This window comes from Neovison vison, chromosome 5 (genome assembly GCF_020171115.1).
Source record: "Neovison vison isolate M4711 chromosome 5, ASM_NN_V1, whole genome shotgun sequence".
NCBI classification, from domain to species: Eukaryota; Metazoa; Chordata; class Mammalia; order Carnivora; family Mustelidae; genus Neogale; species Neogale vison.
In genome coordinates, this window is record NC_058095.1 from 110,816,863 (window position 1) to 110,837,001 (window position 20,139).

Here is a 20,139-nt window from a genome sequence, read left to right on the forward strand (position 1 = left end):
GAACTTAAGAGTTTCTAGTTCTGATTCTGTCACTAAACAGTGAGGTAGGTCACTTCGGTGAGCTTCATACAGCTTCAGCATCTATGTAAAGAAGTTACTGTGGTATCTCAGATCTAGTTCCAAATCTCTTTCACTTAAAAAACTGGACTTCTCAAAACAAAAAACAAAACAAAAAACCACCAAAACCTAAAACAAAACAAACAAACAAAAAACTGGCCTTCTCTTCCAACTGGAGATGTTTTATCATTTCATTAGTGTTTACTTTGGTTGGACTCAGATTTTCTAAAAGGCTTAGATGTAATTAAACTTTCTTTGAGGAGAAATTAGAAACTTTCTGGGAACAGCAATAACAACAAAATGCTGAGAAACTTCTGCTCTAAGCTAGATCTTCCTGCTCTTTCTCTCAACTGAGATAGACTATGTTGAAGAAAGAGAAAAATAACGGACAGGCTCTTTTTACAAGTTAAGGGCATGCCTGGTTGAAACAAGTTACAGTAATAAACAAGCTTGAAAGATGTTTATTAGCATTGGCATGTAATTAATGACAGGCAGATATGTTAGGAAGATGTTAGGTATCAGGAAGTTATAGGCATTCATTTCCACAAAGCCACTCTGGATCCAGATCAATGTGGAGGCCTTTAAGAACACGTCCAACTCCAGTTAAAACACAGATAAGTGGGCTAGGAACAAGACTTGGGACTGTTCCTTACAACTTTTGAAGCTACTCTCCTGGTTCTATTTAGATCACATCTGTGTCTATCATCTGGAAAAGGACTGAAGAAAAAATATTTCCACAGAGCAGGTGAATTTAAAAGGTAAACCATTTTAAATATTCCTATTAGTTTCCAATCTCTTCACTTAAAATCTTTTCATGGAAGTTTTTTGCCTGTGGTTCACAGGGTAAGTAAGGCCTATCAATATAAACTACTTGGCATAATAACAAGCCAGTGAGGCAAACTTGCAACTTATTTAATTAAGTTGATCCTTATTCTATTCAAATTTGTGAACTGGTGTTCTGATCTATGTTTAACCTTCAAAAATTTTAGGAATAAATGTTCATGTTCAGTAAACCTACAGAGTTAGGACTTGATTATTTACCTCAAAAGTAACAAATGAGCAATCATATAAATATTCCCTGAAGTTATTTATGTAATGTTTTCATATATTATTCAAATTATAAATATGCCTAATACACTGGAAATTCCCAATTCTAACCAAATACTGAAACCATATTTTGAGGACTAGACCTAAGCTTTAGAAAACAGTTCAACCTCCTCACTCATAGTACTACTCTTCAACAGTTCCTCTATGGACTAAAGAAGGCTGTAGGTACATTCTTATACAAGCGACATCATAATGCTGATCAAAAAGTATCTGTGAACGACAAGAGTACTTGCCCAGGAGTAGGGGTAAAAACAAAACAAAACCCAAAGAACTGGTTAGTTTAAGTACAAAATCAGAGAAAGATGCCTTAAGGGCACCCGGGTGGCTCAGTCTGTTAAGCCTATCCCATTCTTGACTTGGGCTCAGGTTATGATCTCAGGGTCATGAGACGGAGTCGCCTCAGGTTCTGTGCTCAGGGGGAAGTCTGCCTGAGATACCCTCTCACCCTGACCCCTCCCTGCCCCCCCAACTCATGCTCTCCTTCTCTCTCTCAAATAATACATACGTAAAACTTGGAAAAAAGGATGGAAGCCTTAAAGACAAAAGAATCCAGACTGTTCTATCAGTCTACAGAAGCCGTAACAGACTTCGGATCAAGGAAATAACTCAGTGAATGAGCTTCTTAAGAACAAACATTTTTGTTTTAACGTTCACAAAGCAAGTCCACAAGTTATTTATTGCTCCTCCTATAACTCAGATCACAGTCTCCTTTATGATTGTTACCATCACATATATAATTAGCCAATATAAAAACCTCTTGAATACAGATGTGGGCATGACATTTTGATGTATAAACAGACATAATCCCTAATCTCAAAGTTGCTTTCAAGAATAAGAAGCTGGATAAAACCCAGAAATAAAATACAGCTTTATAAAAAACATGAAGTAATGCTGTGCTGTAATAATGAAAAAGGTCAGGAAAATCCCAATACCATAATATTTTATTTTAGTTAGACTGTCAACAAAGGGTGCAGTCCAGCTTTGGCTGCTGCACTTGAAATTAGGGATAATTTAAAAACAACAGCAAAAATGATTGAAGGGATGAGAAAAACAAATCCTTCCAGGAAAGATTAAGTCTCCAAGAGAACAGACTTTCACTATAATGCTCTATTAATATTAAATAGTACCAAACACTGTGCTGGTTAAGATGAGTGATACCAAGAAAGAAAAAGAGACCCTTACACTTAGAAAGACTGCAATATATAGTTGATGAATTATATGAATGAAATACTTTATAGACAATCCAATGGCACATATTTTTAAGTCAACTAATAGGATTCAAGTTTCATTACTTTCAGCTTCAGTAACTCCTGTTCTATTCACTATGTTTAATTGGTAATGGCAGTGATGCCATACACTAGTTTAGTTCTTTATGAATTTCAAGATACTTTAATTGTAAGTATCCTCACAACTAAAGGGTAGAAATTACGTCCCCACCATTAAGAACTCTGATATAAGTTTCCTTTCCTGAACTCATTGATTTCCTTAATACGGTGGTTCTTCAACTCTGCTTGATCATCAGAATCACCTGGGGAGCTTTTTAGAAACTACTGGGCCCGAAGTCAGAGATTCTATTCTAACTGACTTGTGAGGAGGGCAAGAGCTGGTGGCATTTTTATGCCAGTAGGTAATTCTAATATGCAGTAGCCAGAGTTTAAAACTGCTGCCCTAATATTGTTCCTCACCTCCAGGCCCCCTTTCTTCCTCTCCCTGCATCTCTATTAATTTTATTTTCTGGTGGTATGAAAGTAATAGAGCTCACAGAACTGCTCAAAGATTTATCAACACTAAGAAAGCACCAACTATAATATACACTATTTTATATGCACTAAAACAAACCACTTCCATGATTTTAAGATGTAAGATTTTTAGAAATGTTAGATGTGCAGGCACCTGGGGTGGCTCAGCTGGTTAAGCAACTGCCTTCAGCTCAGGCCATGATCCTGGAGTCTCGGGATCGAGTCCTGCATCAGGCTCCCTGCTTCTTGGGGAGCCTGTGTTTCCCTCTGACCTTCTCCTCACTCATGCTGTCTCTCACTGGCTCTCTCTCAAACAAATAAATAGAATCTTAAAAAAAAAAAAAGAAGAAGAAGTGTTAGATGTGGAACATGGAAGAGTTCTCCATCCCTAATTTCCAATCTCTGTACTCTCTAAGAAACTGCATTCGCTCATATGAACTATCATATCCTGTCCTGCTGTTCAGGCCCCACCACACCATCTTATCAACAGAGACACAAGAAGATCTAAAGAAAAAAGAGGTTAACAGAAAGGATGCTGCGTTAGGTAGGGGACAGCATTTAGGAACAGAAACTAAATTTTTAGGTCATGGATTTCATTCTTTTCTTCTTCTTCTTTTTTTTTTTAAACAGATTTGTTTATTTATTTGAGAGAGAAAGTGTACACAAGTCAGAGGAAAGGGTAGAAAGAGAGAGGGACAGAATCTTCAGCAGACTTCCCACTGAACAGGAACCCAACATGGAGCTCTATCTCACAACTCTTTGAGATCATGACCTGAGCCAAAATCAAGTTGAATGCTTAGCCCACTGACCCACCCAGCTAACCCTGGTCACTGATTTCATAAAATATTACCTTTACAAGTTTTCAAAGTCATGTCGCTCATTTTGAGACTGTAGACAGTGGTTATGAACATTTTACAAGTATCTTCTTCCCAAAGAGAAGGCAAAATTCCACTTGGCTAAAGAGCACTATAAAAATGAGCTCTATACAAAATCATAATTTCAGTGTTCATTTGATGGCCATTAAAGTGCTTTGTTCATCTGGTTACAATAGAATTTTCCAGTGAATAATAATGCATACGCTACACTTCAAAAAAGAGAAAATTCATTTAAAAAACCTAAATGCCTTCTGCTTACACAATTATAAAACACCGCTTTCCTTGAAACACTCATCTTCCCAACTATATTTAAAATAGGAATTAATATGATTTGTAAGTTGTTTTCAAAGTCATCTCTGTAATTAATGAAAAGCAAAGAAATGTGGGATGGAATTTTGCTTGAAGTTCTCATTTAATCTGTCTTTTTAATATGTGCTCCTTTTAATCCGTAGTGCTTTATTCTTTTCTATACTCCTCATATGAGACTTAAAGGTTTGCAAAGATTCCTGGGCTTCTCTGAAGACTCAGCTCAACACCACAAAACATTCTCAAAGATCTGACTAGAATCACCCATCCACATCACGTTCCTATCAGAAGTTATACCCAATGAGTCCTAGGAGGATTCATGCATTCCACACAGCTGGTTAGACCCTGTGGCCAATAAGCTCATAAAGCAGGTGAGGCAGCACTAGTGTTAGTACAATCCCAGTACCAGGCAATAGCTAATGCAGATGATTTTGTATTTCAAAACTGAACTAAACTTTCGGCATTCAAATGGAATTAGATTAACATGGAAAAATCTTTGATTCTTAAAATGTTAATACATTACACTGTAATTTATTCTTATTTATATTTTCAACGAATTTTTATTTTTTCACACAGAGGCTAAAGTAAAACAGCCAGAGCTGAGTATTGAAATGAATGTTTCTCATATTAAATGCTATTAACAAGAGGCTATAAAAAAGAGGTGAGCCACACATTCAAAAAGAGACACTCAGCTTGTGAAAGCCACAGTTCAAAGCAAAGAGGAATCACAGGACATAAAAGTAAGATGGCCAAGGGTTAGCCAAATTTGGGAACATGAACAGATAAAGCTATCATCATGGAGTCAGGCAGGAGGGCATCAAATTCAAGTTAGAAAGAAAGACTCGGATCAATAAGCTTGAAAAAATGTGGCCAAGTCCAGGGAAGAGACAGAGTGCCAGATTTAAGTAAAAATTGACAGCATCCGCACTAGCTGCAGTTGCTTTTACTTTCTTTCTACGGTAGTAAGAACTAATCTTTTTGAAAGGCAGGCAGAACACATGGAGGTGAAATCAACCAAAAAGATCTAGTATAGATGGAGACAAAAACACAATGTTCTTATTTTATTTATTTAATTTTTTGGAAGATTTTTTTATTTGACAGAGAGAGACAGTGAGAGAGGGAATACAAGCAGGGGGAGAGGGAGAAGCAGGCTTCCCGCTGAGCAGGGAACCCAACTGAGCCACCTAGGTGCCCCTTATTTTATTTTTTTAAAAGATTTTATTTAGAAAGACTGAGAGAGAGAGAAGGGTGGGTGGAGAACATGAGTGGGGCAGGGGGGGCAGGAGGCAGAGGGAGAGAGAGAAGCAGACTCCCTGCTGAGCAGGGAGCAGACACGGGGCTTGATCCCAGCACCCTGGGATTATGACCTGAGCCAAAGGCATATGCTTAACTGACTGAGCCACCCAGGTGCGCACAACGTTCTTATTTTATTTTTTAAATGATTTTATTCGCTTATTTGAGAGAGCGTGAGAGAGAGAGCACAAACAGGGGATGTGAGAGAGAGAGAAGCAGACTTCCGGTTGAGCAGGGAGCCCAACATGGGGCTCCATCCCAGGACTCTGAGATCATGACCTGAGCTGAAGGCAGCTGTTTAACCATAATGTTCTTATTTTAAAGGCAGCTCTTAAGACCAACCCTTTTCCTTGAAAAGGAGTGTCTGAATTTCACAGAAGAGTGATATGTTGAGCCTGGAAGCAATTATCAGGTTTTATATCTTCCAACTAAGAGAGATACCTTCTTGGTGATGTTCTACTTCCTTCCATGGCATATAAATGGAGCAAGCATATATTATGATGACATCCCGAGTCAACCATGGCAATGACAATGACCTCTTCCATCAGGAGGTGGTAGATACGATGGAAACTCCTCCCACTGGCCTGGAATAAGTTCTGCCTAATGCAGATTAGCATCATCATATTAGTGGAAGGTTTTGCTAGAATTTGATTAGGCACTGGGCCTAATTAACAGATAAACGTATACCAAAAATGTAACAATGGTATTGTTTAAATCCTCAGAGCTGGCTAAAGGGCTCTTTTATATGTGTGATTCCAGATGCTTAAGATAGAGGTGCTTTAACTCTAACAAAGGTCTAGGGTACTAACTAGAAAACAGGGGCTCCCTAACTTTAAAACACACACACACACACACACACACACACACAAAACCTTCTGTCTGCAAAGGAGACAAAATCCTCAAGTCCAGTGGTCAAGTGGATCTAAGTGAGCTAATCTTTGATGTATGGGTTAAGCCTTTTGCTGAAACTGCTGAACTGATTAACTGCAGTTTCTATCTACAGCAACATGGAGACACATAATCACACCACGTTTTCCTTGGCATAGGTACTGAAGCATGATTTTTATAGTCGTAGGGCCATGGGGACCTGATTGACAATATCCAGGACGAGCTTTCCCCACCTTCCACCCACCCAAGCAGGCAAATACAATTTTAGAACGGAACAGGAAAAAGAAAGCAAACTGGCTTTCCCATAAGGGGCAGGTATACCCCAAAAGGAAGCAGTCAGTGATCAGCAAGCCCCTGTAACTTCTGTAAGATACGGTCATGTTACTTTAAAGGGGATAACGTGGAGTAATGGGGGTAAAGTGAGGACTACCGGGAGCCACTTTTCTTTAAGACTGCAAGTTGGGGGCAACAGACACACACAAAAAAGTGCTATGGACTCCTAACAACTAACTTCTAGTCAGGCACTAAGACAAAGCCTCCATTACACTCTTGTTGCCTGGCCGTGGGGGTGGCAAACAACTCATACACGTCAGGTGTGCAGAAGCCAAGAACACCAGAGTGAAGTCTAGAGTGGGAGAAAAAAAAGCGATCAAGGGTCAGGGGCACAAGCTGGTGTGGTTCCGAGTCTTCAAGGCAAGTCAGCAGACACCCGGAACACACATCAATAGTCTTCAAAATCAGGCAGCAGGAACCAAAAGTGAGTTAGCAAGTGTAAGGCAGCCCTGGAGTGATTGACTGTAGAGGCGGCAGTCCAGCCTGCAGTAGCCCTGCCTCACCATCCCATCCTGGGAAAGCCTATCTTCTGGCAGCACTAGCTTTATTTCCTCACGACGACTTCTACAAATGGGCCAAACAGGATGTAAGGAAGGAGGCCTGTATCACATGGTATTCTACTACATCATTTGATTTAAACACACAAAACTTGGGTTCCATCACTACACTACAGTTATGTTCTATTGATTCTGATGTTCATAAAATTCATTTAAAGAGGACTAGACCTAGCAATGAAATGATTATGCCTTATAACATGGTACAGGGACTATAAACATATAAACTCCACACATTTCCAAGTTGTACTGAAAAAATATATTCAGTACTTCTTAAAAAACCAAATCCATAAAAAAAGATTTGATTCCGAAACAACAAAGTTAGTACACATATGAAATGGTTAGAATACAGGTTGCCTGCGTGGCTCAGTCAGTTAAATGTCTGCCTTTGACTCAGGTCATGATCCCAAAGTCCTGGGATCAAGTCCCACGTCCCGCTCCTTGCTCAGTGGGGAGCTTGCTTCTCCCTCTGCCCTGTTGCCCCTGCTTGCGCTCTCTCTCTCTGTCTGACAAATAAATAAAATCTTAAAAAAAGAAACAATATAAGAGTAGACTCTTCTTAAAAGATGCAGGACTGAGAGGAAGGTTTAGTTCAAGTGCTGGCTTATCATTAGCAAACTGTAATGTTCTAGATAAAACACTAAATTTTTATTTAGTGTTTGCTCTCTAGAATGTAATTTTATTTTTGGTAAAATGAGGAGGTTGAGTTTTATGGTTTCTAAGTAAAAACTCAGCTCTAAAAATGTTTATGCATTAGATTTCTAGTTTAATTTCAATGGACTTTTGATAATTTCAAAGATCAATATGTTACCTGCTATAATTAAGGATATAATTTTTTATATCTGAAGAAAATCTAACATTATTTAGAGAAAATACAAGGTAAGCATTTTTAGAAGACTCTACTCCAGGATTTCCACCAACATACAGTTGAATAATTAAAAAAAAACCTTTAACGTAACAGAAGTCAATTTAATATTAAATCTAATTTAATTCTGAGAATAATGCAGTTCCTCAGAATAATTTAGCAGATAGACCAGTCAAATAATAGGGTACAGGGAAAAATGTTCACATTTCTTACCACTGGGCCTTTAAACTCTAGAAATGAAAGCTCAGATCTCTAAAGTGCTTTCGAAGGCAAGTTAGAAGGGAAGGGAAAAAAAGAAAGAAACAAGGAAAAACATCAGACTGAAAGCTGTGCCATTCCCAAGTTTAAAAAAAAAAAAAAATCTGTCTCTAGCCCTTTCTCTTGCCTTTGGTGAACACTGAGGGGAGAAAAACCAGCAACAATTTAAAAAAAAAAAAAACCCAAACCCCTCAGTGAAATTTACCATGACACTATTTTATAGCAGGTATTCTGAATCTTTTATCTTCTGAAACACACACGCATGTGTGTGTGAATGCGTGCACACACACATGCACGTGCACATACTCACATACACAGAGTATTTTCTATAGCAGCCCAAGTCTTTGTTCAGCACTGGAGAAGCTTTAAGGCAAAAGAAGCTTATGAATTTTCCACAGGAAATCTTAACCAAAAAGAAATGTAAATGATTACTGCAAAGCCTGTATATTTGATGTTTTTCCTTGAAAGAAAGAAAAGGAAAAAAAGAAAGAAAGGAAGAAAGAAAGAAAGAACCTTTTGTTAAACGGCTTTAAGAAAATTTCTTCTTAGTAAAAATCCCCAAATCAGAATCACATGCAAATCCAATTAAATTCATGTGCAGTATCACAAATAACAGGTTTAATATTCTCATTTGGGTCTCTAAAATTACTACACACTGTGAAATGTGTGACTTTTTCTAGGAAAAAAGATTTTATACATCTATTCCCTTTCTCTTTAGGTTTCCTATTTATGATTTACTTTGAAAGATGATATTAATTCAGTAACACATTATTCTCCAGAAGTTAACAATATTATTCAATATTAAGCTTGCCTGATTGAGCCATAACTTAAGAGACACTTAGAAATGGAAACATACTCAAACTTAGCTGGAAAATTTTGTAAAGCAATTTTGTTAAGCAATTTTGTAATTGCTTAACTGCTAAGAGGACATTCAATTTATCTAGAGTAACTTTTATTATTCCAAAGAATATACACGAAAATCCTTAAACAACAAATTCCTTCCCTGACACAGTTAAATGCAAATTATCTTTTTTTTTCCCTGTCTTACTCCAGAAAGCTCCCGCACACATAGCTGATACGCCACCTACTGCAAAACCGAGCTGACAGCGCAGGCGATGCTGCCAGCATTTCCATTCCATCACCAGGCTGGGGCTGAATAAAGGCGTGCTTGTGTGGTAGTGTTTCTTTTTTAAAAATCTCAGAGCCAAGAAGACCAGGCTGAAATAGAATTTTCAAAAATGGAGCGTAAAATAAACAGAAGAGAAAAAGAAAAGGAGTATGAAGGCAAACACAACAGCCTGGAAGATGCTGATCAAGGACAGAACTGCAAGTCCACACTGATGACCCTCAACGTTGGTGGATATTTATACATTACTCAAAAACAAACACTGACCAAGTACCCAGACACTTTCCTTGAAGGTATAGTAAATGGAAAAATACTCTGCCCGTTTGATGCTGATGGTCACTATTTCATAGACAGGGATGGACTCCTCTTCAGACATGTCCTAAACTTCCTACGAAATGGAGAACTTCTACTGCCCGAAGGGTTTCGAGAAAATCAACTTCTTGCACAAGAAGCAGAATTCTTTCAGCTCAAGGGACTGGCGGAGGAAGTGAAATCCAGGTGGGAAAAAGAACAGCTAACACCCAGAGAGACTACTTTCTTGGAAATAACAGATAACCATGATCGCTCACAAGGACTGAGAATTTTCTGTAATGCTCCTGATTTCATATCAAAAATCAAATCTCGCATTGTTCTGGTGTCCAAAAGCAGGCTGGATGGATTTCCAGAGGAGTTTTCAATATCATCAAATATTATTCAATTCAAATACTTCATAAAGTCTGAAAATGGCACTCGACTTGTACTAAAGGAAGACAACACCTTTGTCTGTACCCTGGAAACTCTCAAGTTTGAGGCTATAATGATGGCCTTAAAGTGTGGCTTTAGACTGCTGACCAGCCTGGATTGTTCCAAAGGGTCAATTGTTCACAGCGATGCACTTCATTTTATCAAGTAATTACCTGTGTCATGAACAAAGGCAACAAGCATGCAGCCAGCAAGCTTCGGAAAACCACAGCATCAAAGGCATCCCAAATAACGTGTGCCGGGCCAGCTCCGTACTCAGAGCCCTGCTGCTAATCAATTACTGTGAGCTAACGGTATGTAAATTCTATCGCTAAAGATGTCCTTCTCAAGGGTGTTCCTGCTGATCAGACTCTTATACTTAAAATGAAAACAGTGATGTTCTATATATTGTAAATAAAGACTGAATGCTTTTGCTATTTGTTTACTTCTGAAGCTTTCAATGAGAATGTCTTGGGTACTTGCACAATGAACAAGCATGTACATTATCTATCATTTAAGTAAATGATAATAAAAATATGTTAAGGGGCTGTAAGATTTTAAATCCTTTCTGCAAAACTACAAAGAAACTGAACTGGTAAAAATTAACTACTGAGAGCAAAGGAGATGTGCAGATGTACTAAGACAGAGCTATAGTGAAACCAAATGTAACTGTAAGAAGGTATTAAAGTTACTGATTTAATTTTAACGGCAGGCACCAAAAGCTTATTTGTAGTTCCTGTATTTCATGCTATAATTATAGCTGAATTGACATATTGCTGAACATTCCTAGAAAACTGTGTGATGCCAATAAAAATATAAAAGCACTATTAACTTCTTTGCTTGTATTAATAATTATAATAAAAAGTTAAATGTGTCTCTTTCAAAACAGAGAGTACCACTTGATGATTTCACACAGTATTATGCATTGATGTAGTCAACTGACAGGCTATAGTAACCCTGGCTGGTCTTGCAAGTGACAAAAATCAGCAAATTCATTTTCTTTGCAGGCTGAGCTCCAACAGAACATGGATAACTTAGCCTTAACAGTTTATGTGGTATCAAAATAATAAAGGAGTTCATTTTCAGAACATCCTTTGAATCTATTCATCCTTTGAATCTATTCATTTTTCAAGCTCATATTAAATGAGCATCATTAAACATTATTCTTACAAAAGAACTTTATTCTTTCCAATACATATTTTGATGCTAACTCTCAAATTCACTGAGTTGTGTTAATTTCTTTAATCATATGCTAAATGGGAAGTTATGTTTTTAATTAAGTTTTATATATGGCTTCTCAATGAAATAATGCAACTTAGCTCTAAATGTGAATGCATTTTCCCTCCAAAAGAGCAGCTAAATAATTTCTATGCCTCTTATTTTCTTTAGCTTCTAAGAATAAATTATATCTTAAATTTGCTCCTTTAAAATTTAACCATTAAAACAAGTAACTAAATCTTAATTTTAATAAATTTCCACAAAAGATTGCTGAAAATCATGAATTATATAAATTAGCATATATGCCAAAAGTTTGCTTACACATTAAAAACTTAGAGTAAATTAGCAGCAAAGCTAATATTCGTCCTCAGAACTCTGACTTCCACTTAATAAATCAAAGGTAATGGAAAAGTAGGCCAACATACTAAAGGAAGTATTTTAAAATTATACCAAAAAGTCCCTTAAAAAATCCACTTAAAAAAAAAATCCATATCAGCCACACAATCTTCCTTTTTGTATAAAAGTTTCTAAAAAAAAAATCAAATTATCTCTTATGTACTTTAACATGGCTTAATCAGGATTTAAAGAAACTATGAAAATAGCAAAATATAGTAAAGTCTACTTTAAAACAGTTCCCTGTAATTGAATTGTTTACATACTTCCCCAGCTTGTGAGTTGACTTTTCCTTGGCATTTGGACTTTGGTAATGAAAAAAATGAGAATGATTTAATGTCAAAGCAAGATTTTCTCTAACAAGATTTCATTACAGATAATGAAAATAGCCCTGACATATCTTTCTACAGGAGATATCACTAAACAAATCACCTTAGAGGTAGTACAGGTTTTTGCATGAATTCATAAAAAGAGAATTTAACTGTCATAACAAATTATTACCGATAGAAACCACTACTTAAAGAAATATGTCATTCACTTTAACGTATGTTTCCAAAAGAAATCATAACTGGATGCCTTTAACACATCGTTACATTCTTGATCATAATATTCTAAAACAATTTAGTTATTGGAGGTCATTTGACTAGATCAATTACTCTTGTACAGCTTTTTATAAGTATACCTTTTTAAATTCAGTTAGCTGCATTTGAATTTACATATCCAACGGCATAAATACTATGTTTAAGTATACAGAAAATCTCATTTTCAGTTTTCCTATTTCTTAAAATATTTAGAAATGTTTTCCACTAAAAATGACTCAAGAAATCATACAAAATGCCAATCGTAAGAGTGATGTTGTATTTCTGTTTGCAGTCAATGAAGAATTTCTTCCTTAAATTCTTCTCACAGAAATTCTCATTGCTTCATAGAATAAATCACAAAGTGAATCTTTATCTTCTTTTTCAAAAGAAAAGTAACAAAAAATAGTTTACTTGCCATAAGCCAAACACACATACCCCTGCATTTGGAATTATCCCATGCAATGCTTCTAGCAGTGTCCTTAAAATATGAAAAACAAAACACAGCTGATAGTGTAGTATATTTCTAAAATGTGTATGGCTGTGTGCAGAGCAAATGAAACACTTAATGAGACTCTGCAGGTAAAAGATGACTACCATCCCAGACTGAAGCTAATAATACTAATGAGGCTTTTTTTTTTTTTTATTGGACAGACAGAGATCACAAGTAGGCAGAGAGGGAGGCAGAGAGAGAGGGGGAAGCAGGCTCCCTGCTGAGCAGAGAGCCTGATGCGGGGCTCGATCCCAGGACCCCGAGATCATGACCCAAGCAGAAGACAGAGGCTTAACCCACTGAGCCACCCAGGCGCTCCGAGGCTTGTTATTTTTTTTTTTTTAAAGAAATTTCATTATAGTCCAATTGCTCTTTTAAAGATGATATTAAAAGGTAATGCTTCAAAAAAAAAGGGGGGGTAATGCTTATTGTTTCATTACATGCCTAATATGACACAAGAACATACATTATCTCAATTAATCTTCATAATGACCCTAAGAAAGGTACTATTATTCTTTCCTTCTTTCAGGTGAAGAAATAGAGACTTACGAGGGCTAAGGAACCTAAGATCATACAGTTATTAAGAGGTAAAATTGTAACCCAGACTTGAAACCCAGATATACTAGCTGCAGAGCCAGAAGGAACTATGTCTGCTTTTGCCAGCCACTGACATCTCTTAATACTTAGAACCTGGTGTTCATAAAGTATGTGCTGAATACAGAGTACCAAAACCCAGGTTCACCTCACTTGATGAAATCTCACAATGCAGGTACTCATAAAATGTTGAGTGACAAACTGAACTAGGGGAAAGCAAATAATATTTTTAATGTCATGCGGGGTCATTTAAAGAACATGAGATGAATCACCTCACAAGAATATAGGATATTCCAAATTTGTCTACTAGTAAATCCAGATTTTCATATATCAAGTTTGAGGAAAAGGAGGTTAACTTTTTAGGACTTGTACAGTCCACAGAATGGAGATATTATGAAGAAAAAGTAGAGCACACATGAGCACTGGAGTCAGACCTGGATTCAAATTCAATTAACCTCCACTAACTTGTTTACATGATGGAAGCAAAATTCTTAACTTCTTTGAACTTGAACATCCCCATAACAAAATGGAGATAATGATTAGCTGGCGCACCTTTTATAAGACCTAAATGAAATTCTAAATTATATGTAAAGTGCCTCACACACTACAGACTTTCAATAACCACTGATTATTATCTTATCCAGTATAAAGATATCTCCATGACATAATCATGAATACCATGCACAAAAATTCACATTTACATTAATTAGGCTTTCAACTTAGATATGAACAGAATGCAGAACTTTTAACAAATGCATGCTTAATACTTTGATGAACACTATAAATATAAGAATATATGTTAAATTGCTATAGGCCAACACAGTTTTCATTTGTATTAAAAATGCATATGATGAGTTTCCTGGGACTTTTTATATTCTATCTTCATGTATAAAATCTACAAGAACAAAATAATCACTGCAGCTGTTTCATCAGCAGTATAAAACCAGTGAGCAGTAATATATGTGATAACACAATCTTAGAGATATCCCACCTAATAAATTCTGGTTAAATGTCTTAAACTGCAATGATGTCAGTCAAGGTTAAAATTAGAGCATCAGACTCGTAATTATCTTTGCTAATAAAGCAGAGTTGTAATATGGACTATCCAAAACAGCATGCAACTTAGAAATTACTTGTATTTAGCTCTGAAATATATATGGCTACTTCTGCAGCAGACTGGTCTTCCTAATCATATTTTGCTTAAGTTAATATTAAAATTAATTTGCTTCTGTTAACAAGCACTGAGGGAGTGGTGATAAAGGAAAGTATGCTGGGCAGAGGGAAACAACTAAGATGAAATTTTAAATTTACCTAAAATAATTTATGAAGAGTTGACTGTGTTCCTACTTCTTGACCAAAATAAACAACAGGTTCAATAGTTTCTATCAAACAAAAATCACTGATATAAATCTCATAAGCTGCTATACATAACCTTCACTTAATTAAAAATTTCCAAAAATGCAAAAAAAAAGTACAATGTTAGGGATACTATATATAAAATGTAGAACCTCTATCTTTATTTAGATCACTGATTATTTCAGAAAAAATACTGAATTGGACATGAAAGAGTGAGGCAATTATAATGTACTTCTTTATTATAGGTCTTGAAAAAAAAAAAAACAAAAAACTGTTCCCTATCATAAAATATAACTGTTAACCTAAGAGCACAACAGGTTTTTCCAAACCCAAGATTCCAGAATATTTAGGCACATTTAAAAGCAAACAGTTAGTAGTTTGTTTTTTGTTTTTTTTAAATCTAGTTAACTTTGGAAAATTCCTTTTTGAAAACAGGCCCAACTTTTCAAAAAGTGATTTTGATTCTTGTCCTCTAAGATGTTAGATATATTTTCTATATCATTAAAGTGTAAAATTGAATAAGTCTGATTTCTTCCTAATTTCACTCTACTGATTTTGCCTTGTTACAACAGATTTTTTTTTAAAAGATTTTATTTATTTATTTGACAGAGATCACAAGTAGGCAGAGGCAGGCAGAGAGCGGGGGGGGGGCAGGCTCCCTGATGAGCAGAGAGCCCGATGCGGGGCTTGATCCCAGGACCCTGAGATCATGACCTGAGCCCAAGGCAGAGGCTTTAACCCACTGAGCCACCCAGGTGCCCCAACAGATTCTTTTTTTTAAATAACAAGATGTTTATAACCAGTTTTTAAGAATTATTGAATGATACTAACTTTAATCTCAGTAGTTCCTTGAATTTAATTACTTTTATACAGCTGCAGAAAAAACTAGACCATTTAGCTTTTAGGCATATCATTTGATGAACTTTAAAAAATTTTTTTTTTAAATTTCTTCTTATTTTTAAGAAATCTCTACATTCAATGTGGAGCTCAAACTTACAACCCCAAGATCAAGAGTCACATGCTCTTCTGAATGAGCCAGGCAGGTGCCCCACTACTGTTTTTTTTTTTAAATATTAAAAATAATATGAATGCAGATACCTACGATCCTATATCCTAACAATTCTTTTTTTCTTTTAAATAGGCTCCACACCCAGTGCAGAGCCCAACAAGGGGCTAAAACTCACAACCTTGAGATAAGACCTAAGCTGAGATTAAGAGTTGAATGCTTAACCAAGTGAGCCACTCAGGGCCCCCTAAAAGAACTACTTTGATTTTTATGTATTTTTTCTATCTGTGTGAATGTGTGAGTATGTATGTATGTATGTGTGTGTGTGTGTGTGTGTATATAAAAGATTTTTTTACTTGAGAGAGAGAGAGCCCGCATGCATGTACCTATTAACAGGATGGGGCAGAGGGAGGGAGAGAATATCAAGCAGACTCCCCACGGAGCATAGAGCCCCACATAGGGTTCAATCTCATGACCCTGAGATCATGACCTGGGCTGAAATCAAGAGTCAGACGCTTAACCAACTAAGCCACCCAGGCGCCCCATATCCATGTATGTTTTTATAGAATCCCCTATAGAAAGAAAAAGGAAAGACTATATATAGCTATGTACAGGAATAATTTATTAATAAGGGTTGGGTGATTACTGGAGAGAAACATCAAACAAAAGAATCTAAAACCCACAGGTGATTAATTTATAAAACAACAGGACCAAATATACAATCACAGGCATTTATGATACATATATGTTTACTTGTTACAATGCAGCCTTGAAAATGGGCAAGATAATGTTGAAGAATGGTTAGCAACTCCCCTTATTAGATTGGGCCAAGACTTGGCATAAGATACCAAAAGATGCCGAAGTTAACCAAAAGGGAATCCAGCCAGTACCAGTCTGGTGAGGTGTTTTTTTTTTTTTTTTTTTTAAAGATTTTATTTATTTATTTGACAGACAGAGAGATCACAAGTAGGCAGACAGACAGGCAGAGGGGTAGGGGGAAGCAGGCTCCCCGCTGAGCAGAGAACCCGATTCGGGGCTCAATCCCAGGACCCTGAAATCATGATCTGAGCCGAAGGCAAAGGCTTAACCTCCTGAGCCACCCAAGCGCCCCAGTCTGGTGAGTTTGATGCAAGAAAAAACCAAGATAGAATCCATTTCTGAGACATGCTGACCACAATCACAGAAAGGAAAGAGTGTGACTGATAGATCAGGGAGTAAGTCTAACCAGGAAAGAAACCTCTATGAGCCAAGGAGATTTTTCCTCATTCAGGTACAGAATAATTATTGAATAATCCAGAATAATACCTAGCTCCCTGGGAATAACCACCAAACTGATTGCTAAAAAAGAACTAAAAATTCTTCCATGGGAACATCTAAGAAAAAGTAGAATATCTTAAGGCAACTGGGAGAGAGGGGTTTGGTGGGGTGGAGAGTGTATTTATATAAAGTAAGAGAAAGAACAACTTCACAGATTTCTGAGATACAGTCAACTTTTGTACTATACCCTCTATCCTTACTTAGGGGGTAGAGGAATAAGAGGATGGACAGAGAAAAACGTAATTCTCTTCTCCTTCCCAGTAGTATCAAACAATTAAAAAAAAATACTTAGGGAGAGGGGCGCCTGGGTGGCTCAGCGGGGTAAGCCGCTGCCTTCGGCTCAGGTCATGAACTCGGAGTCCTGGGATCGAGTCCCACATCGGGCTCTCTGCTCAGCAGGGAGCCTGCTTCCTTCCTCTCTCTCTGTCTGCCTCTCTGCCTGCTTGTGATCTCCCTCAATAAAAAAAAAATACTTAGGATTGGGACACCTGGGTGTCTCAGTCAGTTTAGCAGCTGCCTAAGGCTCAGGTCATGATCCCAGGGTGCTGGGATCTAGCCCTGCATCAGGCTCTTTGCTCAGCAGGGAGCCTGTTTCTCCCTCTGCCTGCCATTCCCCCTGCTTGTGCTTTCTCTCTGACAAATAAAATCTTAAAAAAAAATAAAATACTTAGGATCAAAAAGCATCTCACATGCGCTGTTTTAGAGTACTGAGAGGAAGTGAAGAAAGAAAACTGGGAAGGAGAGGGGCGCCTGGGTGGCTCAGTGGGTTAAGCCTTGCCTTTGGCTCAGGTCATGATACCAGGGTCCTGAGATCGAGTCCCGTATCAGGCTCTCTTCTCAGTGGGGAGCCTGCCCACGCCTCTGCCCTCTGCCTGCTGCTCTACCTACTTGTGGTCTCTCTCTGTCAAATAAGTAAGTAAAATCTTAAAAAAAAAAAAAAAAAAAAAAAACCTTGGGAAGGAGAAACATAGACTGAAAAACTGAACTGGTGGAAGCTGGCAGACGGACATGCCCAATTTCTTAGGAACAGCAAGGCATGAATGAAGAGTTACATAAGGAGCTATTTCCACACAGAGAGGGGTCTGAGGCTTTAACCAGCAGGGCAGCCATTTGTTTTCTAAGTAGCTAGTATTCTTATCTTCAATATTCCAAATTAATAAGCTTGTGGTAAACTACTCAAACAATTGGACACTTTCCCCAAGAACATGTCAACAGAAGGATCAAGAAGAGCAACTGCTGCCTTTTTTTTAACACTGAAAATACTGAAGCACTGATGCTAAAGCTCACATACTTTTTCTAAAAAAAATAAATCAGATAAAAAGTGACCCAAAGGTCAATAGTGGTGAGTTCTTTTTTTTCCCCTCAGGTTATACAACACAAATCTGTTGCTCTTTTAAGAGCAACACTCACGCATCCACATATTACTAAATTTATTTTATATTTAATTCTGAATATGTAGTGTTTTGTACTATACAGCTTTAAAAGATAAAATATGAAGTTATTGTTGCTTAATACGTCATTTTACATAGCTATCTGAGAGACAAATTACTAATAAATACCTAGAAGTTTTAAACATGAGAATATATATGTTAGGAGTCCATTGGAAAGAAAAAGTATTTTGAAAATTGGCTAATAAGCAAAAGATATCAACTAAGATTAGTAAGAATAAAATAGTCCCAACTACTACCTTGGAACCTGGGCATCTCTTAGCTTCTGGTCACTTATATGTACTAAATATAACCAAAGAAGATGAGGACAAATTGAGAAATGTTCTTATTCTAAAGCACTCAAGGAAAATGCCTGCTAACATAGCTCCTACCAATCTTTTATAAAACCAAAGAGAGGAATAGGACCAATGGCATTGCTTGGTCAATCTTTCTGAATTAAACACATACCTAACTAAAGCTGTTATTAATAATACCTTCTGCTTGGCTTCATATTAATGATAGATATCTATTAAATTTTATTTTAAGTTAAACTGTAATTTAATTACCATAGCAATTCACCTTCTTAGACCCTTATTTTAAAAACATGTTTACAGTGGACATTTATTTAAAACAGTCTCTGTAGCCTAAGACTCTCACCTTTAAGTCTACTGTTCATCTCTATTCAAATTCCTAGCTCATATTAAAAATGAAAAATATTAATAATAAATATAAAAATAAAGGAATAAAATAAAGAAGAATAAAATGACACTAATGTTTATTAAGCCTTAGCTTGTGCCAGGCATTATTCTTATTGCTGTGTCTGATGTACAAACTGAAGTTTGACCAAGTATGTCTAAGGTTTCAGAGCTTCTATTGAGAGATTTTCTATTTAAAAATTTTATTTGTTTATCAGAGAGAGAGAGAGGGAGAGAGAGAAAGCACAAGCAGGGGGAGTGGCAGGGGCAGGCAGAGGGAGAAGCGGGGTCCCAACTGAGCAGGAGCCCAATGTGGGACTCGATCCCAGGACCCAGAGATCACGACCTGAGCAGAAGGCAGACACTTAACAGACTGAGGCACTCAGGCGTCCTTCCTAATGAGAGGGTTTTAATTCAGCACTCATTTCCAGAAACTACTCTCAATTAGTACAACATAACACTGTCAGTCTAAATTCTCCCAACTTTGAAAAGTAGGAAAATTTTTTTTTCCTGAGTCTATGAAAAAGAGTGTTCACCAAACAAACTTAGAACGTAAATGTGACTCAGAGGTAAGATTTTCAACTCACATGAAAATTTTGTAAGAACAGTAGAGGGGCACCTAGGTAGTTTTGGCAGTTAAGCATCTGCCTTCAACTCTGGTCATGATCCCAGGATCCTGGGATCAAGCCTCACATTGGGCTTCCTGCTCAGCTTTTTCCTCTGTCCCCCGCCCCGACTTGTGCGCGTGCGCACTCTCTCTATATAATATTTTAAGAAAGAACAGAAGAAAGAAATATTTATATATGTAAATAATTGATATATTTAAAACACTCTTGGCGATTCATTCCAAGATTCCCCCAAAACCTCTCTGGACCAAGCTTTTATCCCGATTTCTTATTCTTAAGGAATAATAACAACTCTCTTTAAAACCATTAATAAGA

General features: G+C 36.9%; 2 protein-coding genes across 3 annotated transcripts in view; one reads left to right on the forward strand and one right to left on the reverse strand.

Moving 5' to 3' along the window:
* The window catches only part of GTF2F2 (general transcription factor IIF subunit 2), a 154,162-nt gene that overhangs the window by 71,661 nt on the left and 62,362 nt on the right, over nt 1-20,139 (reverse strand). The window lies entirely within an intron of this gene.
* On the forward strand, nt 603-11,076 carry KCTD4 (potassium channel tetramerization domain containing 4). Of its 2 annotated transcripts, none has more exons than XM_044249761.1 (2): nt 603-815; nt 9,329-11,076. In XM_044249761.1, the coding sequence occupies exon 2, from the start codon at nt 9,514-9,516 to the stop codon at nt 10,291-10,293; it is 780 nt and encodes a 259-aa protein (XP_044105696.1). In that variant the 5' UTR covers nt 603-815; nt 9,329-9,513; the 3' UTR covers nt 10,294-11,076. The 2 variants fall into 2 exon arrangements, with proteins under 2 accessions (XP_044105696.1, XP_044105698.1); XM_044249763.1 differs by lacking the exon at nt 603-815 and adding an exon at nt 4,419-4,455.